We start from the raw sequence: 25,044 nt of genomic DNA on the forward strand, positions 1-25,044 counted from the left end.
GCTTTTTTGCAAGTGGCCAACCAGTTCTGCCAGCACCACTTGTTGAAGAGGTTTTCCCTGCTCCACTTAGGATTTCTTGCTCCTTTGTCAAAAATTATGTGATAGTATGTCTAGGGAACATTGTCTGAGAACTCAAGCCTATTCCACTGATCTGAGGGTCTGTCTTTATTCCAATACCATGCTGTTTCGATAACTATTGCTTTGTAGTACAGTTTAAAGTTGGGGAAAGTAATGCCTCCAATTTTCCTTTTCCCTAGGAGTGCTTTAGCTATTCGAGGGTGTTTATTGTTCCAGATGAACTTCATAAGTGTTTGATCCACTTCTTTGAAGAATGTCATGGGTATTTTTAGAGGGATCGCATTAAATCTGTATAATGCTTTGGGGAGTAATGTCATTTTAATGATGTTAATCCTGCCAAACCATGAGCAGGGTATGTGTTTCCACTTCCATGTGTCCTCTCTTATTTCTTGGAGCAGGGCTTTATAGTTTTCTTTGTATAGGTCCTTCACGTCTTTGGTCAAATTGACTCCAAGGTATTTGAGTTTGTGTGGTACTAATGTGAATGGGATTTCCTTCTTTACATCCATCTCTTCCCTATAATTATTGATGTAAAAAAGGCCATTGATTTCATTGTGTTAATTTTGTAGCCTGCCACCTTGCTGTATGAATCTATTGTTTCTAGAAGCTTTTTGTAGAGTCTTTAGTGTTTTCTAAGTAGAGTATCATGTCATCTGCAAACAGTGAGAGCTTTACTTCTTCCTTTCCTATCTGGATTCCCTTGATATCTTTTTCTTGCCTGATCGTTACAGCAAGCACGTTCAGTACTATGTTGAAGAGGAGAAATGAGAGCGGACAGCCTTGTCTTGTACCCGAATTTAGAGGAAAGGCTTTTAGTTTTTCTCCATTAAGGACAATATTTGCCATTGGCTTGTGGTAGATGGCTTTAACTAGATTGAGAAAGGTTCCTTCCATTCCCATCTTGTTGAGAGTTTTGATCAAGAATGGGTGTTGGACCTTATCAAATGCTTTCTCTGCCTCTATTGATATGATCATGTGATTTTTATTTTTCTTATCTTTCCTATATTTATGGTTCTTCTAGTTCTAGTATAAATAATAATATCTGAAACTCTAAAACAATTTAACTTATTTTATTTTATTGATTTGGGGGAGACACCCAGCAAGGATCAGGGTTTAGTCCTGGATCTGAGCTCAGGGATCAGCCTTGGCACTACTCAAGAACCTATGGGGTACCTGGAAAACTTAAAGGTGCTAAGAAATCTGCATTAGTAATCCAAGATTGGAGAAAAACACCAGATTGGACTGTGATGGTGAAAAGGAGACTAGAGTGGTGATATTTACATAGGTTAGAACTAAGGGACAGATTGGGGTCAAGGACAAGAGAAAGAGGGAAAGGAGACAAAGATGTTGTTTTTAATCGTACAATTAAAGAACTGTGATTTACAAAGTCACTTATAGTTGCGTTTTAGGTATATAACATTATAATCCCAATCTCCATCACTTTTCTCCCTCAATGTTCCCATCTGATTTCCCATCTCCCAGCTTGCTGCCCTGAGTTGCACTTTTTAAAGTTTTGTGGATATAATTTGAAGCTCATGTTCTCAGTGAAGGAAGCTGGGGGAAGGAAAGTCCTGTTGTTTTTAAACCATCATCATTGGCCAAATAGTAGTATCTCGAATAAGAATGTGGGAATGTCTCTGATATGTTCCAATCCCAGTATACTGGAATGTACTTAGCAAGCACCCAAAAATTCTCACACCGTAAAACATACTAAAGTTCTGTTAAAAAATTCCAATTTTGGGAAGTACTTCCAGGGAGGGACAAGATGGCGGCCGTGTCAGTGTATCAGTCCCTGGTTGGAGGCTTCTCTTTTGATGAATGCCGCAGGAATGCCGTCTTGGAAGCTGACTTTGCCAAGGAAGGATACAACCTTCCCACCACCCGGAAAACTGGGACGACCATTGCAGGGATGGTCTACAAGGATGGGATAGTTCTTGGAGCAGATACAAGGGCAACTGAAGGGATGGTTGTTGCTGACAAGAACTGCTCAAAAATACACTTCATATCACCTAATATTTACTGCTATGGGGCCGGGACAGCTGCAGACACAGACATGACCACCCAGCTCATCTCGTCCAACCTGGAACTCCACTCCCTCTCCACAGGCCGCCTTCCCAGAGTGGTGACGGCCAATCAGATGCTGAAGCAGATGCTTTTCAGATATCAAGGTTACATTGGTGCTGCCCTAATTTTAGGGGGAGTAGACATTACAGGACCTCACCTCTACAGCGTCTATCCTCATGGATCAACTGATAAGTTGCCTTATGTCACAATGGGTTCTGGCTCCTTGGCTGCGAGCTGTGTTTGAAGATAAATTTAGGCCTAACATGGAGGAGGAGGAAGCCAAGAAGCTGGTGAGCGAGGCCATCTCTGCTGGCATTTTCAATGACCTGGGCTCAGGGAGTAACATTGACCTCTGCGTCATCAGCAAGAGCAAGCTGGACTTCCTGCGTCCCTACTCTGTGCCCAACAAGAAGGGGACCAGGTCTGGTCGGTACCGGTGTGAGTAAGGGACCACTGCTATCCTCACCGAGAAAGTCACTCCCCTAGAGATCGAGGTGGTGGAAGAGACGGTCCAGACCATGGACACTTCCTGAATGGGTGTGGCGCTGATGTGGGCCGGGCATCGAGGCTCCCGTGTCTGCTGTTCCTTGGCCAGGTGGCCAAGGAGACTCAATAAAATGGGAAAACGGAAAAAAAAAATTCCAATTTTGCCTGACTTTGTTATTCAGCCCTATTTGCGATTCAGTAGATACCTAAGTCAATCAATATCAACTCAATCCATATGTAGGAATGCACTACATACATACTAAAATAAATGTCAAAAATACTTAATCTTCCCAAGTATAATACATTCTGATATTTTCTCATTAAATTCCATTTCACTTTTAAAACATGCTAATTGGTAACCATCAGACAGATTTCATGCTAACCAATAAGCTATATTTTAGAATCTGAAATAGAAGGTCTAAGATGTAATAACTGTGTAGACAGCATAGGAAAGGCAAAAACAACTTTTATTAAAATATCAGGGGAAACACATGTTGAAGCAATGAAATCTTCTCACTTCTGAAATATTTTAGATTGCATCTCCAAGGAGAAAAGATACTGATAAACATCAAGTTTTAAATAAAAGACAATTATTCAAAACAGCAATATAGTCTGTTTTCTAACAAGATGCTGAAAGCATTATCCATAATTCATGTGTGTACCTTATAAAAATTTAGTTTTATATATGAAAAAGGATATTTGTAACTTGGAAAATTGATGTGGTAGCTGCTAACCTTCATACTATCAAGGCTTTTTCCAATAAGCTTAAATAGAAATAAATCTAATAGGTTTAAGTTTCAATAAAATTAACTGACATCTTGACAGGACCAACTCAAGGAAAACCACGTGAAATAGTCCTAGGTAACATATTACTCTTCGTCTCCTTCCATCAGAAGTAGCAATATAGTACTGCATTTGGATAGATATTCACAGAAAGATGTCTCCACTTACAAAATGCATGTGTATACACAATTTTAAAGAGTGCCAGGATAAGGTAGATAATATTGAGATTGCACCAGCAGTGGCAGAATAAGTCTTGTTCTCAGTTAGTTCCTACTTAGGGGACAAAAACACCATTTCAATACATTGGCTATAATTCATTTGCTCATCAGTCTTTATTATTCATAATATATCCTTTTATTTAGAATTGCTGGACCAGAGTGACAGCACAACAGTAGGGCATTTGCCTTGCAAGCATCTGACCTAGAACAGACCTGGGTTTGATCCCCAGCATCCCATATGGTCTCCTAAACCAGCAGTGATTTCTGAGCACATAGCCAGGAGTAAACACTGTACATCACCGGATGTGGCTCCAAAAGCAAAAACAAACAAACAAACAAAGAATCTGTCACATGTGCCTTTCCTGAAAGAAAACTTGGAAAAATAGACAAGTAGATTGCTTCCCACAACCAACTCATACACTGTTTTACACGGTATCAAATAAAATCTGACCCAATACAAGCATAACTATATAAAGTACAGAGGTGAGTATTTGTACAGATGTGATTCTCCTAGGGCCCAAAGAGGTAACTGTGGATCTAAGTTTGCAGGCAGATAAACAGACAGTTTCAGAATTTAAATAACTTCATGTCCCATAGGGAGGAAGTACCGAGCCAGGATTTGAAGGTAAGGGCCCTAATTGTCTTTTCCTGCTCAACAAGATATATCAGGCCAGGCGCACATAAGCAGTTTCATTGATCTCCAGTGTAGTCCTTACTGGAACTTTATTCAAAGAGGTAATTGGCATCAGAGAGGATGTTCCAAGATGCAGTCCATGCGGCCAGATAGGTAATCAGGCCTTCCACAGTAAATCTTCCCAAATGCCTGGCTGTGGAGATTGTTTTCTTCATCTGTTCCACCCCCTAATCTGTCTACTTCCCTCCACCTTTCAGCTTTCATTTCTTTCCATCAGTAGCCATGGTAACACCCAAAGATTAAAAAAAATACACAAACACACACCTGCAGGAGATTCTTGCAAGGATCTGGAAATGTGGCCTCTTGCCAACGTTTTTCATCACTGTAACACTGTGCACTCCACAAAGAGCACCCTCAATTCTCTCCATCCAGTACCCACCCACTTACTGGCTGCCAAGGCCATTTGTGAGGCTTAGAAGATGACTGTCAGGTACATTTGTATTCATCAACTTGCAGATCAGTCTTTCACTGTTGAGAGAGAGGAGAGAGAGAAGAGGAAGAGAGAGAGAGACAGAGACAGAGAGACTTCACTATCTGATTTGCTTCACCAGTTCCTATTAACCCTTTCCTGAAAGGGCGACATCAACCAGAAAGGAACTTTTGGGAGAGATGTTCTGTTCATTGTTTACTTTAATCAGAGGTGATTTCACATCAGACACCAGACCGTGTCTGCTCATCACAAAGAGTGCAGTTAGAGTAGAGAAGGGTCAGTCTACTAGCACAGTGATAGCTGGAACTGAACACTCTGGACAAGAACTGGTTGCTGAAAAGGGATAAAGTGACATGCATGGCACCCTTTCATTAACAGTAGTGCAAATTATAGTGTCAAGAAAGGAGAGAGAGAGAGAGAGAGAGAGAGAGAGAGAGAGAGAGAGAGAGAAAGAGAGAGAAGTAAATTGTCTATCCCAGAGACAGGTGAGGAGAGTGGATGGGAGAGAAACTGAAGATGCTAGTGGCAGGAAATGTGCACTGGAATGCAAATCATAGTGTCAAAACAGAGAGACAGAATGAGAGACAGAAATAGAGAGAGTAGAAAAATGTGTGCCCCAAAGACAAAAAAGGGAAAAGGCATTGGGGATTGGGGAGGTGAGAGGGGAAACTGAGGACATTGGTGGTAGAAAATGTACACTGGTGAAGGTTGTTGTACATTGTATGATTGTAACTCAATCATGAACAAATTTATGTGTGGAAAACAAACTATTATAAATAAGCTTGTAACCACAAGGTTACAATAAAAATAAATAAATGAAACAAAAATAAATAAAGATTTAGAAAATCATATTCCTTCTGGCTTCCCACATCAATGGAATATTCAATGAAATTTTACCTCCATGTGGCTCTTCTGCATTTGTCTTCTAGATGGTGAAGACTGAAAGGTATGAGGAGGGAATGCAAAGACAGTTTATTTGCTTAAAAAACATTCTTGATTAGATTCATGAACATCTGGTTACCAAGACAGAATACCTAATTAGTAATTGCATGGTTATAAATGAGGGGAGACTACAAAATAATCCTTTTTTCTCTATAGCATTCTAAAACATGGTTATGGCTTGATAATAGTATGAATGGGGTGGATAGATGCAATGTATATGTTTCTAAAGATATTTTTAAAGCTTTATTTTCAACGGACCTTATTTAACACTGATATTTATTATTTAAAATTAAGTTAAATACAAAGTTAACTTCTATTCCAAAAAATTCAAGCTTTCTAAGGTCAAAGATGTAGTTCAGTGGCAAAGCACACATTTTATAGTTATGATGCCCAAGATTTGATCTGTGCTAACCCCCCAAAGACACCAAAACAAAAAGTTAAAGACAAAAATAACATGACCCTAAAGATAAGACAAAAGGTAGGTCACTTTCCTTGCAAATAGATAACCTAGGTCTGATACCCAGCACCCAACCCCTGTGTCCTGCCAGACACACAGAGCACAGGAGTAAGCCCTGAACACTGTTGGTTGTGGCCTAAAAAACCAAAAGCAAAAGAAAGACTATAGAAATAATGGACAACAATCTCTAAATACAGTTTCCACTAAAATGCCAGCACACTCACCACCTGGTGAATTGGCCTCATCAAATCTATCAAGAGGTGGCACTAAGGATGAATTAGTGTCTGTGGACCTTGAAAAGACAGGGTTGTGAAGTTTTGTTTGTTCCTGGGTGGTGGTGCACAGGGCTTACTCCTAGTTCTTTGCCCAGGAATCATTCCAGGTGGAATTTGAGGAACCCTATCAAGTGCTGAGGATAAAACATGTGTCAACCACTTCCCCAACTACTTCCTCTTGTACTTCCAGAAGTACTTGGCAGTTATGCCCACCCACCATCTAGAAATTTCTGCCTCATGTCTGCATAAAGGGCCAACACCATAGATTCATGTAATTCTCAAAAGAGAGGCCCAACTAGCAAGAAAAATGTCATGGACCTAGCAGCCTCGCAGCTGATCACATTGGGACCCTTTAGAGGCCAGCAGGGCAAGTCCCAAGCCCTGCTAAAGCCCTGAGGGTTGCACCCACAGATTTGCTGAGTTCTTTGTTACACCCTTCTACCACTATTCCTATGCTTTCGCACTCAATCTCCTGGCTACAGCCCCTCATGTCTTGACTCCAATAATGAGCTCACATTCCATTTTACTGAAATGACTAAAGTTTTTAACATGAGATTCCCAACTCTTTCATCTCCACCTCAATTTTTTCCCTCTTTCTTCTATTTTTGTGTAGGAGAAAGTTGCATCTTCTAATTTCTATCATGTATCACCTTTCAACAAATTAAATAACATAGGAAGGAAATAATCAGGCTTGTTATGGTCAAGAGAGATTCTGTACTGTAAATGATCCCATTTGTTTTAGTAAGTAAATGGCAAAAAAGAAAAAGGATATGGGTGAGAATTTGAAAGAGACTGAAAAAAAAAATAAGGCACCAAATGCAATGTATAGACCAAATGATGAGGTCAATTTGAACAAGCTATATGAAAAAAGACAGTTGGGAGCAAGTGAAGAAAATTAAATAGGGATTGGGTATAAGATGCTAATAAGTAATTGATATTTTTTAATTCTAAAAAGAGAATGAAATAATAAGTCATTATTAGAGACATATTATGAGTGAAATTATGCAAGGGACCTATATACTTTTCAAAAAAAATTGGCAACTCACTTTTTCAGTGTGGGGAATAGTGAAACCAATCAATCAATCAATAAAGTTTTTCAAAAAGAAATATTTATAGACATTTTTAAAGTAACAAAGCGATTGTAAAAACCTCTTAGCATTGAGTTTTTGCTTGAAAACATATATAAAAATTATGAAAATTATAAAGTAATTGAACAAATCTTTTAGTAGCCAATTTTTTCTTTACATAAATCTCCTTCCTGTGGTAGCCCTCCATTTACCCTTCTCCGGTCTTCAAACAATCTGACTTTTTTCAGACTTCTCTGAATAGCAGTTTCTGGAGCTGTAATTTTCTCCTTCCTTTCCCAAACCTGAAATTTTAGAATGTTCAGATTACTTCTACGTTTCCAAAATTACATTCACTCCTTATCCTCACTCATGCCCTGCCCATCCATCTTCTCTAACTCCTACCATTGTGGACTTCTGCTCTGATCACCACTCTGACCATTCTAAAATTCCTAAGCATAAGATCACTAACACTTGCCTAAACCCACATCTGTCTCTTTGACCTCCTCCTTACTAAGTCACTTCTCTATCCACAACATTTGATTTACTGGTGAATTTGTATCAACAAACCTATGAGTTTATGTATAATTTTTACAAAAGGGAGGAATGCAGGCACATGTAAAAATAACTCACTTGTGGACACATGACTACTAACTCATTGGCCTGGGAAGCTAGACACCTTGACTATCTGCCCAAGATCATGACTGTCATGCTAAGCATCACTTATGGGGGGTTAAAAATTTCTTCCACAAATCTATGTGTACAGCACATGTTGCTTTAAGGAGATGAGTGCATTTGGGGATTTCGAGTTTCTGTCACAATATTCCACTTTTCCCAGATCAACCAGCTCCCTGTAATGGAAGTACTTTTCTTTCATTTTTAGCAACTTCCTATGAGAAAAGAAGTCCAAATTCCTTCAGCTGTCCCCTGCCTACTGTTCAAATTTCATTGAAATCACCACCTGCTGTATTCTACTCTCTCTAAATGCATTTTTCAAATGGGCTCCACAAGCTGCTTCCCTATGTTTCTATACAAGCTGCACCATTGGCCCAGGGGTTCATTGTTTTGTGAGTAGAATTCTTGAACCCATCCTGAATTGCAATCTCCTGGGCCTCTCCATGTTCTTGATCTGTTGGACTTCCGGTGTTTTTTCACACCCCTTTACTCATACTTCTCATTCTATTCCGATTGTTTATATCCTCACTGTCATGAGCTGAGCTGGGAGGGTGAGGGATGAGTTGTCAGGTGTGGGCGTAGCCTATTCAAGCTCTAAAAATGAAAGAGTCGAAGCTTTAATCATGGACTGCGATGGCACAAGCCAGAATCTGCAGAGAAGGAAAGTACTCACTCACCCTGTTCCTTCCAGGCTCAGAAGTAGGTAGCCCAGGTCAAGGATGGGATGTAGCATAGCAGTCCAAATGCCAGGGTCATGTCCCTTTGTTCTGTTTTCTGTTTTCTGGGCTCTGAAGTGAAATGTCAGGCACAGGTAAGATGTCGTAGGAGTATAGAATCTTAGGGAATAAAAAGGTTTGGAAGTTTCTCTGCCTGTCTTCCTGGAAGAAGAAACACACACCCCCTCCCCAGGGTATGAATGAATGAAAAGACATTAAAATGAGGGTTCTGTGCTTAAGAATGAAAACAAAGGTTTCTTCTGCTAAGGCACAAGTTGCACAAAATCTCTTTAGCAGAACTAATGGCCTCCATTAGGCCTGTTTTCACAAAACAAAAACAATCCAAAGAGGGTTTTTCCTCTTGCAACCAAGAGTCCAAAATAGCAAATAGTGTTCAGTGTTTGTTTTGCAGCAGTCACTTGAGAGAGAGTTAGTTAGTGAGTATGTGGCATATAGAGCCTGTACCCCCTTCTCCTACAAGCTCCTTTGGGGGGAACCACTCTCTCTATGGCTGTATATTTATCATTTCATTCCCACATTCATTCTTGGTAAATGCCTCTTGAGGCTTCGTGTGCTAATTGTTATGATTGAAGATTACTTGGGGAGTCTCAATACACTCAAAAGAAGCTATATGAATACATGGTAATCACTTCTTTGCTTTTGATCATTTCCACTTTTGACAGATGTCTTCAGAAAGTTCCATGCTCACTTCATGGAGGTAATCTGCATGCGAGTGATCATCACAGGTCTGAATCCTGGACTACAACTTCCTTCAAAGACTGTGTTGCATGTCTGTGCCTCGCGTCTGGGGTGAGGCCAGTGGTCTTCTCATGAGAGGCCAATGGCAAGACTAAAAGTCACCTGCAATTTTTCACCTATAGTCTGCCTCTTGAAGGTTTCACTTAGACTTGCTTGTTTGGGGCTGGAGTGATAGCATAGTGGTAGGGTGTTTGCCTTGCATGCGGCCATCCCAAGATGGACCTGAGTTCAATTCCTGGCATCCCATATGGTGCCCCGAGCCTGTCAGGAGTTGATTTCTAAGCACAGAGCCAGAATTAACCCCTGAGCGCCGCCAAGTATGACCCCCCCAAAAAAATGTGTCCTTGTCTTTGTCTTCTATGCAAAGTAAATGTCTAGCCACCTTCTCCACTTGACTCTGATCAGAAAGTCATGGAAATAGTTGCATTCCAAAGCTATGGAAATCATATCTTTGACTGAGATATCAAATTCTTCAAAGTCTAAGCTTATTAAGATTTAATGGACTGGAGAAATAGCATGGAGATAGGGCATTTGCCTTGCATGCAGAGGACTGTGGTTCAAATCCCAGCATCCCATATAATCCCCCGAGCCTTCCAGGAGCAATTTCTGAGTGTAGAGCCAGGAGGAACCCCTCAGTGCCACTGCTTTAGACCTCTCCCTCCAAAAGAAAGAAAGAAATAAGAAAGAAAGAAGAAAGAAAGAAAGAAAGAAAGAAAGAAAGAAAGAAAGAAAGAAAGAAAGAAAGAGAAAGAAAGAAAGAAAGAAAGAAAGAAAGAAAGAAAAGAAAGAAAGAAAGAAAAGAAAGAAAGAAAGAAAGAAAGAAAGAAAGAAAGAAAGAAAGAAAGAAAGAAAGAAAGAAAGAAAGAAAGAAAGAAAGAAAGAAAGAAAGAAAGAAAGAAAGAAAGAAAGAAAGAAAGAAAGAAAGAAAGAAGAAAGAAGAATTAAAAATATCATTCTAAGATCTCTGTTGAAACTGCTCAAAATATCCATTTTAAAACCTTTGGCCATTTGAGATAAACAAAAAAGAAGTCTGATTTAGTAGGTGGGGAAAAGAACCCATAGAACTTCTACCTATATTATTAAATTCATATTGTTCTCGTTGATTCTCAGGGTGACTTATTGTGTCTATTATTGGTGTTTTCCCCTATTTTTATGGATATCATGTTTTATAATGCTGCTAAAGAACGTTTCATGCCTACATCAATCCAACACCACAAATCAACTGCTCTTTTGCAACTTCCCTTTATTCACTACCTGTATAAGTTCATCTTGTTTTATTTAACCCAGTTGTTGATCATTCTTGAAACTACTGGTTACAAATACTTCCAGCTTCAAGAACAAGATATTTTCTCAGACAATCTTAAAGTAAGGCCAAGGTTTAAAATCACCTAGAGGTATAGCTTTCTTTTTTCTGTCATTGTAACCCTCATCAAGACTATAAATTTGGGGCCCGGAGAGCTAGCACAACGGCATTTGCCTTGCAAGCAGCTGATCCAGGACCAAAGGTGGTTGGTTCGAATCCCGGTGTTCCATATGGTCCCCCCCCCCCCGTGCCTGCCAGGAGCTCATTCTGAGCAGACAGCCAGGAGTAACACCTGAGCACTGCTGGGTGTGGCCCAAAAACCAAATAAAAAAAAAAGACTATAAATTTGGGGCCAGAAAGATAGAATTGAGGTAAGGCATTTGCCTTGCATGCAGAAGGTTGGTGGTTCAAATCCTGGCATCCCATATGGTCCTCTGAGCCTGCTGGAGTGATTTCTGAGCATAGAGCCCGGAGTAATCCCTGAGTGCTGCCAGGTGTGACCTAAAAACAAACAAACAAAAAAAAAATAAGACTATAAATTTGTGCTCACTTAGGCAGCACATATACTAACATTGGGACTATACAGAGAAGATTAGTATGGCCCCTGCACAAGGATGATACGCGAATTCATGAAGCATTCCATATTTAAAAGAAATTATAGATTTGGGCCTATACTAAGAATCAAACACTTTGGCTAAATGGAATCATTTCATTTAAAAGTCTGATCATTTAAATGCCATTCTTTCTTAGTTCTATTTTGGGTAGGCTCTTATTTTAAACAGTGTGATATCTGGTTTATGAGTTCCTGATTTCTCTGTTCGTTTCCTTTATATAATCGTGAAATTAAAGGGTTAAAAAACACAAGAACATTTTAGTTATTATCAACTAGTGCCATCAGTCTTGCTTTAGACAGACTTAGATATTAACTTCTGATCACATATATTTGCATAATATGAATCTTTAATCAAGTTGGAAGTAATATTATTGTATTTTATTAATCTATTCCAAGACAGTGTCCTAGGTATTCTGAAAAGATTATTATTGCCTATTTCTTTGCTTATTAACTGAAAATCATAGAATTTCTTCACTCATACCAGTTCTTTTTTTTTAATAGGCACATTCTGCCAGGTATTAATTACTTGTAAAAATTAGAAATAGAAGATGAGTTTTTTGGATAGAATGTGTCCACAAGATTGAAAATTAGGATATACATACAAACACATAGCACAAGCAATGAAGAATGACCTAGAAGAGTACTCAACTATACCATAAATATAGAAAGATAATTAATGCCAAGTGAACTATGAAATAATCAGTGAACAGATTTTAAAACTTTAATTATTGCCTGTGTCACATAGAAAGGCAAAACTGTTTCCAGTACTTTGTGAACCTGCTGGAGATTCTAAATGGAATCAGATATATAGGCATTTCTCTGGTAGGTAAAGAGGTTGGTATTCGAGTACTGTGGAAAGACATTAATTAAATCCCAATTTCAATCTGTATGGAGAAGCTTGTTCTCTTGAAGTTGTAAATAAATGAGAATGGTTCCAAATAGATTAAGTGCCCTACACTCTAACAGGGGGTAAAAAACAGCAATAGTTTTGGCGTGTAGGTAAATGCATCGTCAAGAACTCTTTCGGGAAAAGCAAAAAGAGAAAAGCAAAGATGATGAAAACCACTGGGTTCCCAGATTACAGTACTAATAGTGGTGACCCCTTCATTCACAGGTATATAATATGTACATGTGAAAATTATCATGAATATGCCCCTAAAATCCCCCAACAAACAACACATCAGAACTAACAACTGAATTTAGCTAAGACATGGGACACAAGATTAATGTACAAAAATGTCAATTGTATTTCTATATACACTTAAAATATCATGTGGAAATAAAAATATCGAAAACATCATAAGTGAGGCCGGAGAGATAATGAAGTGGTAGGGCGTTTGTCTTAGATGCTGAAGGATGTGATTCAAATCCCGGCTTCCCATATGGTCCCCTGAGCCTGCCAGGAGCAATTTCTGAGCATTGAGCTAGGAGTAACCCCTGAGAGTTGCTGGGTGTGACTCCCCCCCAAAAAAAAAAATCATAAGTCTCTTTCTTAGAAATAAACAATTTCTATTGAATTGTCTAGGTTTAAATACTGTTTATCACATCTTCCATGCATAGATTATTCCAACACCAGATATATCACTTGAGATTCCACTTCCCACCAAAAGTATCCCTATAAGCGTCTTTATAAAAAAATATGATTTTAAGTTTAAACCTATGTATGCAAATAAGGGTCTAAATGAAGAAAACTATAAAGTGCTCATTTTAAAAATTACATAAGACCTAGTAAAAGGAAAATAATTTTGTTGTGAATTCATAACATGACACAAGGAAAAAGGAAAGAAAGGAAAGAAAGAAAGAAAGAAAGAAAGAAAGAAAGAAAGAAAGAAAGAAAGAAAGAAAGAAAGAAAGAAAGAAAAAGAAAGAAGAAAGAAAGAAGAAAGAAAGAAGAAAGAAAGAAAGAAAGAAAGAAAGAAAGAAAGAAAGAAAGAAAGAAAGAAAGAAAGAAAGAAAGAAAGAAAGAAAGAAAGAAAGAAAAAGAAAGAAAGAAAGAAAGGAGGGAGGGAGGGAGGGAGGAAAGGGAAGGAAGGGAAGGAGAGGAAGGGAGGGGAAGGAAGGGAGGGGAGGGAAGGGAAGGGAAGGGAAGGAAGGGAAGGGAAGGGAAGGGAAGGGAAGGGAAGGGGAGGAAAAGGAAGGGAGGGAAAGGAAGGGAAAGAAGGAAGGAAGGAAGGAAGGAAGGAAGGAAGGAAGGAAGGAAGGAAGGAAGGAAGGAAGGAAGGAAGGAAGGAAGGAGGGAGGGAGGGAGGGAGGGAGGGAGGGAGGAAGGGAGGGAGGGAGGGAGGGAGGGAGGGAGGGAGGGAGGGAGGGAGGAAGGGAGGGAGGAAGGGAGGAAGGGAGGAAGGGAGGGAGGAAGGGAGGAAGGGAGGAAGGAAGGAAGGGAGGGAGGAAGGAAGGAGGAAGGAAGGAAGGAAGGAAGGAAGGAAGGAAGGAAGGAAGGAAGGAAGGAAGGAAGGAAGGAGGGAGGGAGGGAGGGAGGGAGGGAGGGAGGGAGGGAGGAAGGAGTGTGGGTAAACACAAGTCAGAATAAGTGTATACTCCAGAATTAGCATGGTTTTACATAAATATTTATTTTAAAAAAGTTTAGACATGACATATATATATATATTTTTTTTTTGTGGTTTTTGGGTCACACCCGGCAGTGTTCAGGGGTTATTCCTGGATCCAGGCTCAGAAATTGCTCCTGGCAGGCACAGGGGACCATATGGGGCGCCGGGATTCGAACCGATGACCTCCTGCATGAGAGGCAAACGCCTTACCTCCATGCTATCTCTCCGGCCCCAGACATGACATATATTAAGGGATAGCATATTCAGGTATTAGAGCAGGGGAATAGCTTCCCCCAAATCAAGGTGCCACAGATTTTAACCATCTTTGGTTACTTCTTGCGATCACCAAAGCAGTTATAAACTGTTGTGGCATGAGTGGGTTTGACTTTTTACAATAAAAATGTATTATAATGAGCACCGCTCAGAACCTTTGCACTCCCCTAAGGTAAAAACAAACAAAGTATTATTCATAAGGATAAATTATGGCTGGAGCCTGAGTCATTGACAAAACTTCTCTAAGTGAGTTCATTGGGAGATCAGAGAATTTGTTAAGGCATAAAAGGAGAAAGGGACGATTTTATTTGTGGAGTAAAAATAATCCAGGAAACATTTTTTTTTCTGTTAGACAATTTCCTAACAGGCAATAAAGTGTAGGATGTGGTAGATATTTCCAGGTGTGCTAGACCATCTTCTAAAAAAATTGTTCCCTATAAACAACCCTGTTGGAAAACATAAAGCTAGAAGCCAATTATAACAACTTAACTTCCAGAACATGAGTTGGAATAAAAGTAGGTCAAGTTCTTTAGCAGTATAGACATTTCTGAGTTATCTTGAAGTCAAACTCTCAACTCATATTCATCAGGACCTGCCATGAAGACCTGAACTTTAAGGTATAGTGGAAAAAAAAAAACTCTTAAGTACTTAAAAAATAGAAAAAGGGCTTATTCAAGCAGAGGTATAGAAGAACTGGAAGAAAAAAGAGGTAAGATTCTCATTTAGGCCATTATCACCTAAGGAATAGTAGACATGTAAGTACTTAGAAAATAGTAAAATTTCCTCTGTTCCTACACTACCCATTTTCATTGCTTTCCTAGGAAATAACATACATCAGGGCCAGAGAGATGATAAAAACAGATAAGAGCCAGTTAGGGTTAGATCCCCAGCATCTCAGATAATCTGTTCAACACAGCCAAGAATAGCTAGGTGTGGCCCAAAAACACAAATCAAAAAAAAGCAAAATTGGGGCCAGTGAGGTGGCGCTAGAGGTAGTCTGCCTTGCGAGCGCTAGCCAAGGAAGGACCGCGGTTCGATCCCCCGGCGTCCCATATGGTCCCACCAAGCCAGGGGCAATTTCTGAGCACTTAGCCAGGAGTAACCCCTGAGCATCAAACGGGTGTGGCCAAAAACAAAAAATAAAAATAAATTAATTAATTAAAAAAAATTTAAAAAGAGCAAAATTTACCTTTACCTTCAAGCATGAATGAAAACAATTCATCTTTGAAAAATGAACTAAATTTACTCTAGAGTAAAAATTAACAAGGAATTTTATTCCCTTTACTCCTGTGAATTATTCTAGAACCCTGTTATTATTTTAGTATCCGGTTGTCTTTATGAAGCCCCATTATTTTATTGTTATTGTTTCCAATTCTCTCCCCCCAACTTACTTTCTGGCTTCAGCTTACCTTCCTCCATGCTATGCCCTTCTCCTCAGGTAACCATATTTCTACCCTCAATATCTATTAAGCTATATTTTTATTTTATTCTGTTTATTCATTAATTTCATATTCTTCTAATGCACATATAGGTGAAATCCAGTATAGTCTTTTATTTTCAGATTTACTTTCAGCTCTTACTTTTGTTGTCAATAATGAAACTTCATCTTTTTATAGTTGAATAGTATTCTATTATATAAATTATCACATAGTGTTTATCCAAGTATCTATCAACAGTTCAGATGCTTCCATAGTTGTGCTACTGTGAATAACACTTCAATAAATATTGGGGTGGATATAACTATTTTGTATTAATGTGTTTATAGATGCCCAAATGTGGGATGAAGAAACATATGGTAACTATTTTTAGCTTCCTGAGGAAGCTATGTACTGTTTTTCCAGAATGGTTGGACCAATGTACATTCCCATCAACAGACATGGGGCTTCATTTCTCTCTATATCATGTAAATCAAGCATTTATTATTGATGTTTTTTGTCTACCCAGGTAGACAGCATGCAAGACAAACACCTTATCTGCTATACTATCATTCCAACCCCCAAAGAAATCTCTTTTTATAAGCATTCTTCTTTTTAATCATCATTTTCGGTAACCCTGTCCCCAATTTCCTGTTTTCAGAACCTCTTCTTTTAAGATATTATTCCCATCTGGATAATCAGACCCTCCCATACCTGGGATGGGCGGGCTGTTTAAAATGATAAAGAAAAAGTGCTTGAGAGAGAGAGAAAGAGAGAGAGAGAGAGAGACAGAGAGAGAGACAGAGAGAGAGACAGAGAGAGACAGAGAGAGACAGAGAGAGACAGAGAGAGAGACAGAGAGAGAGACAGAGAGAGACGGAGAGAGAGAGGAGAGAGAGGAGAGAGAGAGGAGAGAAAAGAGAGAGAGAGGAGAGAGAGGAGAGAGAGATGGGATAGGCAGCATAGAGAGAAGCAGCAAAAGGCAGAGAGAGGGGACAGCAGAATGCTTAGCAGAGAGGCAGAAGTGAAGAGAAGCATATGGGAGAGAAAGCCCATGGAATAAAAGTGAGCTGACTCCAAAGAAACTTTAACTGACTGCTTGTAAATTATTTCTTTGCTGCCATTACCATTACCCTGCTTCATCAGACCCACCGGCCTGAGGGGTTAGAAAACACGTTTGCCTCACCCAACACGTGGACTTTATATTTTCTATTTTGAATTAACAATTTTCCATACTTAGAGTAATAAAAGTAATTCTTCCAAAACATTATACTTTCATTGTTTTCAATGTTTTGAGTACTTAATTCAAAATTCTCTTCTAATAAATAAAAACCCTGATTTTGTGTATAGTAAGATTCACTTGAAACTATACAGCTAGGACGATGAACTGATAGCAGATCATTCTAACTGACTAATGAAATAAAACTAATTATAATTTTGGAAGAACCCAACCATGTTCTAGAGTCCTTGGTGTCCAAAGAGGAAAATGCTAAGCCATACTAGATATGAACTTAAGGTTTTAGAAAACATGAAATTTTAGGTGACATATTAGAGGCTCTTCATAAAAGAAAATAAAAGAAAGGTTAATATTAAGGTTAATATATAAAGGTAACATTAAGGTTAATGTATAAAGATTAATATATCTACATATATCCAGGGGTTATTTTAACCTTGCGTCTTTTGGGGATGGAGGAGATGGTTGTAGATCGTATTTGACAGTCCTCGGAGCCAATCCAGGCTCTGTGCTAGGTTTCACTTCCTGTATTTTTTAGAAGTGCTTTGGAGACCAGACAGTGACATGAATCAAACCAGTATCAGCTAAATGCAAGGCAAGCATCTTCACACCCATGCTGTGTCTCTGGTGCCTAGAAGGATTGTTTAAAAAAAAAAAAAAAAAAAAACAATATTCAACAGGTAAAATGAGAAAGACTTTCTCACTGTTAAATACTAAAAGCATTGCACAGATCTAAAATTTGAATAATTTTTGGAGACTTATAAACCCCGCAGCCAATCACATCTGCAAAAATAAAATAAGAGCAATGATAATCCTAAATAAATAAATAAATAGCAATCAGAGTAAAATTCCTTTTAAAAGTACTTAATAAGAAAATGATGGGGCCGGCGAGGTGGCACTAGAGTAAGGTGTCTGCCTTGCAAGCGCTAGTCAAGGAAGGATGGCGGTTCGATCCCCTGGTGTCCCATGTGGTCCCCCAAGCCAGGGGCAATTTCTGAGCACTTAGCCAGAAGTAATCCCTGAACATCAAATGGGTGTGGCCCAAAAAAGCCAAAGAGAAAAAAAAGAAAAGAAAATGAGGGTTTTATTCATTTTTAAAGACAGATGGCCTTATATTAATTGAATTACATATTAATTTGTATTAATTGAGGAAATTCAATCAAAGTGAGTCAGTCCTAACTGTTGATAAAAATGTATATTTAGTATTAAAAGAGCCTAAGTAAGCATGGCCCAATAGTCATTGATTTTCTAACCAAGTAAGAGTAGAAACATCAAAGAAAAGTAGATTCATACAATGCTTCTTTGCAAGAGGGTATGAAAGTGATATCAGCACAGCCCCTTAGGTTACAATATGACAAGGATCAAGTTGAGTAAAACCAGTAGCATTTGTTTCCTCAAAAAGTTTTCTGATTTATTGTAGGAGACATATAAATTCAATTTGAACCCAAATGCAAAATTAAATTTCCAAAGTTATCTGAGAGAAAAGCGAAAAATGTTATGATAGTACATATTAGGGAGGTTTAATTAAAAGAAGCAAGGGATATATGAGGAAGTAACTGGAGAAGGCCTCTTGAGAAAGAATTGATTGATTTGAGAACTGAAGTTCAGGAGAACTTAGATTAAGGTAATAGTATGGCAGAGAAAAGTCTGCCTGTCAAAGAGAATTCTGAGTGCATGAGATTCATTACAGAGAAGCAAGGAGAGCATCCTCAAATACTGAAACGTTTCCAGTGTGGCTACCATACAAATAAATGAAAGGCAGAGATTGTCTCAGCTGTGAAGGAAGACAGGATCAGTCTAAAATAGGCATTACACGTCATTATCAAGACTTTAACTTGTAGGCCAGAGTGATGCTACATTGAGTAGAGTACTTGCCTTCCATGAGGCCAACCCAGGTTTGAGGCCCAACACCATATATGTTCCCCTGAGCCTGCTAGGAATGATCCCTGAGCACAGAGCCAGGACTAAGCCCTGAGCGCCACCAGATGTGGCCCCAAACAAAAGCAAAAACAAACAGACTTTAACTTGTATCCTGGAATAAAAGGAATTTAGTTGATGGGATAAAGTAACAGATTTCTATCCCAAAAAAACCATAGTTCCTCTTAGAAGTAGACTCAAGCTACTCAATTTGCAAGTTATTGCAAGAGCTTGGAGAAGAAATAGTAGGCTTGGACCTGGTGTGAGAGAAAAGTAGTGTGAGCCCCCAAAAGGGGAAAGTCTTCCAAGTATTTTTAAACCATATAATCTGTTGAATATTTTTTGTCACTTAATTGTTATGGTAGAAGACAACTATTTTCTAGTGTTCCCTTTTTTCTAACTGACCAGATGGTGTCCTTCCATGCTAAGAAACATGAAAGAAACCCTTAATTGGGCCTGCAAATTATTGATTCAATATAGTGTGAATTATGTATAAGCTATCCAAGTAGACAAGTGAAGATGGTCATTGGAGATATAAGTATGGAATTCACAGACAGGGCTTCCATCAGGAAAGAGAAACTAGAAAGGCTCTTGTTGATTTCTAATTATGAGAGGTTATTATTCTCCAAATTATTATTTAAATTACCATACTTTACAAGACTGTCAATAATAAAGTCTCAAGTATACAGTTTTCTAATATTTCACCCTTTACAGGAATGCCCACTTCTGTCCACCATTATTTAATGCATTTTCTAAGTTATTGTGCTTTACAATTTTACAATATATTCAATGATAGGATTTTATACATACCACATTCTCACAACACAACACAACTAATGTGTCTTTTTCCTTCTCCATTGTTCCCAAAGTCTCACTTAGGTCGCTCCTCCACCTCAAACACTCCCCCCAATTTTTAAAATATCAAAACCCACTTCACAGGCTATATTTTTTCCTATATCTACAGGTATTCATAAAAAGTACAAATGCAATAATAATATTGTGTTAATTATTTGGGTTATGCACGAAATAGCTAAATACCAAAAGAGGAATGGGCAAATTATTTGAAAGAAGAAAGACAAAACCCAATTTCAATCGCCTGTTAAAAAAAAATGAGTTGATTAACAGCATCTAAAAGGAAAAAAATGAAGAGAAAGAAAAAGAGAGAGAGAGAGAGAGAGAGAGAGAGAGAGAGAGAGAGAGAGAGAGAAACATCTGCAATAGAGGCAGGAAGGTGGGAGGAAAACTAGGGACATTGGTGGCAGGGAACATTGGTGAAGGGGTGGGTGTTGAACATTGACTGACTGAAATTCAATCATGAACAACTTTGTAACTGTATCTCACAGTGATTCAATTAAAACATTTATTAAAATATTACTACAAAGGACTCTGACTAGAACAGATGAGTAACAAGATGATATTTGAGGTCCTTGTAAACAAAACTCAAGGCCAAGAGATGGTACTTCAGGTACCTTGGTTTGCACACAGCTGACTCAGGTTTGATCCCCTTCACTACCACTCAGTCATCCCAGCACTGCCAAAAGTTATCTCTGAATAAAGAGTAAACTCAAGCACCACCAAATGTGTCTACCAAGCAAACAAACCCCAAAATTCTAGGTGAAAGAATAAGCTAAAGATTAATCAAATTTATTCTACTTCTTAAAAATTACTAGTAAGGGGCCAGAGCAGTGGTGCAAACGGTAGGGCATTTGCCTTGCACACGCTGACCTAGTAGGACAGTGATTCAACCCCCCCCCCTCCCAGCATCTCATATGGTCACCCAAGCCAGGAGTGATTTCTGCGCGCATAGTCAGGAGTAACCCCTGAGAGTCTCCGGGTGTGGCCCCAAAACCAAAATAAAATAATTATTATAATATGCTCAATTTAAGATGCAGCTTTCAGCAAACTATATGAAAAGGGATCTGGAAAATGACTGTTTGAAGCAAGCAGATGACAATATTTTAGGTATATGAACAGATGCCTCTAGAAAGCAAATTTATGGTCCCAGGAAAAGAATAATTCTATCTACAGGAATCCGACCATTGTCCTGTCCTTTTCCTAACATTTTTCCAGCATTTGCACTTTAACATTTGACTACAGAAAAGTATTGTCAATAAAACTGGAAGGTAAGGAAAGAGATTAAATATTCTGAATTATAATGTTTCCATCCAGATAGTAAATTCTCTATAGATGGTGACTTTGCAATATTCCTCCCCCACCATGACATGATAATCTGGAAACGTTTTGTTTTCATAATTAGGGAAGGGAGGGAGAAGAGTCAAATGGTGCTATTGGCATCAAGTGAGTAGAGTCCAGAAATGCTAGTAAATAATGCAATGCAATGCAGAGTATGTTTCTCTCCGAACCCCACTAACTAAATATTACCAATGCAATGTCAACAATGCCATTATTAGGAATACTTTAGATAAAAAGATAAAATATAGCAATGTATACATTATAAGATCATTATAATATCCCATAATAATCTCCAAGTATTGATTGTATACATCCTGGGAAAAAAAAAACAACTTATTTTTTGACAATTTCTTCTATTATCTAGTTTTTCTTTCTAATAATATAAATTCTCCCCAGGCATACTGTTACCTTCTTTTTTTTTATTTAAACACCTTGGTTACATACATGATTGTGTTTCGGATTCAGTCATGTAAAGAACACCACTCATCACCAGTGCAACATTCCCATCACCAATGTCCCAAGTCTCCCTCCTCCCAACCCGACCCCCGCCTGTACTCTAAACAGGCTCTCCATTTCCCTCATACATTCTCATTATTAGGACAGTTCAAAATGTAGTTATTTCTCTAACTAAACTCATCACTCTTTGTAGTGAGCTTCCTGTTGTGAGCTGGAACTTCCAGCTCTCTTCTCTTTTGTGTCTAAAAATTATTATTGCAAGACTGTCTTTCATTTTTCTTAAAATCCATAGATGAGTGAGACCATTCTGCGTTTCTCTCTCTCTCTCTCTGACTTATTTCACTCAGCATAATAGATTCCGTGTACATCCATGTATAGGAAAATTTCATGACTTCATCTCTCCTGACAGCTGCATAATATTCCATTGTGTATATGTACCACCGTTTCTTTAGCCATTCGTCTGTTGAAGGGCATCTTGGTAGTTTCCAGAGTCTTGCTATGGTAAATAGTGCTGCAATGAATATAGGTGTAAGGAAGGGGTTTTTGTATTGTATTTTTGTGTTCCTAGGGTATATTCCTAGGAGTGGTATAGCTGGATCATATGGGAGCTCGATTTCAAGTTTTTGGAGGAATCTCCATATCACTTTTCATAAAGGTTGAACTAGACGGCATTCCCAGCAGCAGTGGATAAGAGTTCCTTTCTCTCCACATCCCGCCAACACTGTTTATTCTCATTCTTTGTGATGTGTGCCATTCTCTGTGGTGTGAGGTGGTATCTCATTGTTGTTTTGATTTGCATCTCCCTGATGATTAGTGATGTGGAGCACTTTTTCATGTGTTTTTTGGCCATTTGTATTTCTTCTTTGTCAAAGTGTCTGTTCATTTCTTCTCCCCATTTTTTGATGGGATTAGATGTTTTTTTCTTGTAAAGTTCTGTCAGTGCCTTGTATATTTTGGAGATGAGCCCCTTATCTGATGGGTATTGGGTGAATAGTTTCTCCCACTCAGTGGGTGGCTCTTGTATCCTGGGCACTATTTCCTTTGAGGTGCAGAAGCTTCTCAGCTTAATATATTCCCATCTATTAATCTCTGCTTTCACTTGCTTGGAGAGTACAGTTTCCTCCTTGAAGATGCCTGTAATGTCCTGGAGTGTCTTGCCTATGTGCTGGTCTATATATCTTATGGTTTTGGGACTGATATCGAGGTCTTTAATCCATTTGGATTTTACCTTCGTACATGATGTTAGCTGGGGGTCTAAGTTCAAATTTTTGCAAGCGGCTATCCAATTGTGCCAATACCACTTGTTGAAGAGGCTTACCCTGCTCCATTTAGGGTTTCCTCTTCCTTTATCAAAAATTAGGTGATTGTATGTCTGCGGAACATTTTCTGAGTATTCAAGCCTATTCCACTGATCTGAGAGCCTGTCCTTATTCCAATACCATGCTGTTCTGATAACTATTGCTTTGTAGTACAGTTTAAAGTTGGGGAAAGTAATTCCTCTCATATTCTTGTTCCCAATGATTGCTTTAACTATTCTAGGGTGTTTATTGTTCCAAACGAATTTCAAAAGTGCCTGATCCACTTCTTTGAAGAATGTCATGGGTATCTTTAGAGGGATCGCATTAAATCTGTATAATGCCTTCGGGAGTATTGCAATTTTGATGATGTTAATCCTGCCAATCCACGAGCAGGGTATGCGTTTCTATTTCCGCGTGTCCTCTCTTATTTCTTGGAGCAGAGTTTTATAGTTTTCTTTGTATAGGTCCTTCACATTTTTAGTCAAGTTGATTCCAAGATATTTGAGTTTGTGTGGCACTATTGTGAATGGGGTTGTTTTCTTAATGTCCATTTCTTCCTTATTACTATTGGTGTATAGAAAGGCCATTGATTTTTGTGTGTTAATTTTGTAGTCTGCCACCTTGCTATATGAGTCTATTGTTTCTAGAAGCTTTTTGATAGAGTCTTTAGGGTTTTCTAAGTAGAGTATCATGTCATCTGCAAACAGTGAGAGCTTGACTTCTTCCTTTCTTATCTGGATTCCCTTGATATCTTTTTCTTGCCTAATCGCTATAGCAAGTACTTCCAGTGATATGTCGAATAGGAGTGGTGAGAGAGGACAGCCTTGTCTTGTGCCAGAATTTAGAGGGAAGGCTTTTAGTTTTTCTCCATTGAGGATAATATTTGCCACTGGCTTGTGGTAGATGGCCTTAACTATATTGAGAAAGGTTCCTTCCATTCCCATCTTGCTGAGAGTTTTGATCAAGAATGGGTGTTGGACCTTATCAAATGCTTTCTCTGCATCTATTGATATGATCATGTGGTTTTTATTTTTCTTGTCATTGATGTTGTGTATTATATTGATAGATTTACGGATGTTAAACCATCCTTGCATTCCTGGGATGAAACCTACTTGATCGTAGTGGATGATCTTCTTAATGAGGCATTGAATCCTATTTGCCAGGATTTTGTTGAGGATCTTTGCATCTGCATTCATCAGTGATATTGGTTTGTAATTTTCTTTTTTTGTAGCATCTCTGTCTGGTTTAGGTATCAAGGTGATGTTGGCTTCATAAAAGCTATTTGGGAGTGTTTCCGTTTGTTCAATTTCATGAAAGAGTCTTGCCAGTATTGGGAGTAGTTCCTCTTGGAAAGTTTGAAAGAATTCATTAGTGAATCCATCTGGGCCTGGGCTTTTGTTTTTTGGCAGACATTTGATTACCATTTTAATTTTATCAATGGTGATGGGGGTGTTTAGATATGCTACATCCTCTTCCTTCAACCGTGGAAGATTATAAGAGTCCAAGAATTTATCCATTTCTTCCAGGTTCTCATTTTTAGTGGCGTAGATTTTCTCAAAGTAGTTTCTGATTACCCTTTGAATCTCTCTCATATCAGTAGTGATCTCTCCTTTTTCATTCCTAATACGAGTTATCAAGTTTCTCTCTCTCTCTTTCTTTGTTAGGTTTGCCAGTGGTCTATCAATCTTGTTTATTTTTTCAAAGAACCAACTTCTGCTTTCGTTGATCTTTCGGATTGTTCTTTGGGTTTCCACTTCATTGATTTCTGCTCTCAGCTTTGTTATTTCCTTCTGTCTTCCTATTTTTGGGTCCTTTTGTTGAGCACTTTCTAGTTCTATTAGCTGTGTCATTAAGCTACTCGGGTAACCTCCTTCTTTCTTCCTGATGTGTGCTTGCAAAGCTATAAATTTTCCTCTCAGTACTGCTTTTGCTGTGTCCCATAAGTTCTGATAGTTCGTGTCTTTATTGTCATTTGTTTCCAGGAACCTTTTGATTTCCTCCTTGATTTCATCTCGCACCCACTGGTTATTGAGTATGAGGCTGTTCAACTTCCAGGTGTTAAAGTTTTTCTTCTGAGTCCCTTTGGAATTCACAAATAATTTCAGAGCCTTGTGGTCAGCGAAGGTAGTCTGCAGAATTTCTATTCTCTTGA

At 38.6% G+C, this 25,044-nt stretch overlaps 1 protein-coding gene and 1 non-coding gene across 2 annotated transcripts; both read left to right on the forward strand.

Annotated features, from left to right (window-relative positions):
* Window positions 1-1,824: 1,824 nt before the first annotated feature.
* Window positions 1,825-2,781, forward strand: LOC125996084 (proteasome subunit beta type-7-like). Its single transcript, XM_049765042.1, is given in 2 exon segments — window positions 1,825-2,373; window positions 2,375-2,781. Coding segments are annotated over 2 exon segments (831 nt in total). The 5' UTR covers window positions 1,825-1,843; the 3' UTR covers window positions 2,676-2,781.
* Window positions 2,782-11,486: 8,705 nt separating this feature from the next.
* On the forward strand, window positions 11,487-11,593 carry LOC125996733 (U6 spliceosomal RNA). Its single transcript, XR_007491414.1, has one exon. It is a non-coding gene; the product is annotated as a U6 spliceosomal RNA (small nuclear RNA).
* The last annotated feature ends 13,451 nt before the right edge of the window (window positions 11,594-25,044 follow it).

Source organism: Suncus etruscus, chromosome 18 (genome assembly GCF_024139225.1).
Source record: "Suncus etruscus isolate mSunEtr1 chromosome 18, mSunEtr1.pri.cur, whole genome shotgun sequence".
NCBI lineage: Eukaryota > Metazoa > Chordata > Mammalia > Eulipotyphla > Soricidae > Suncus > Suncus etruscus.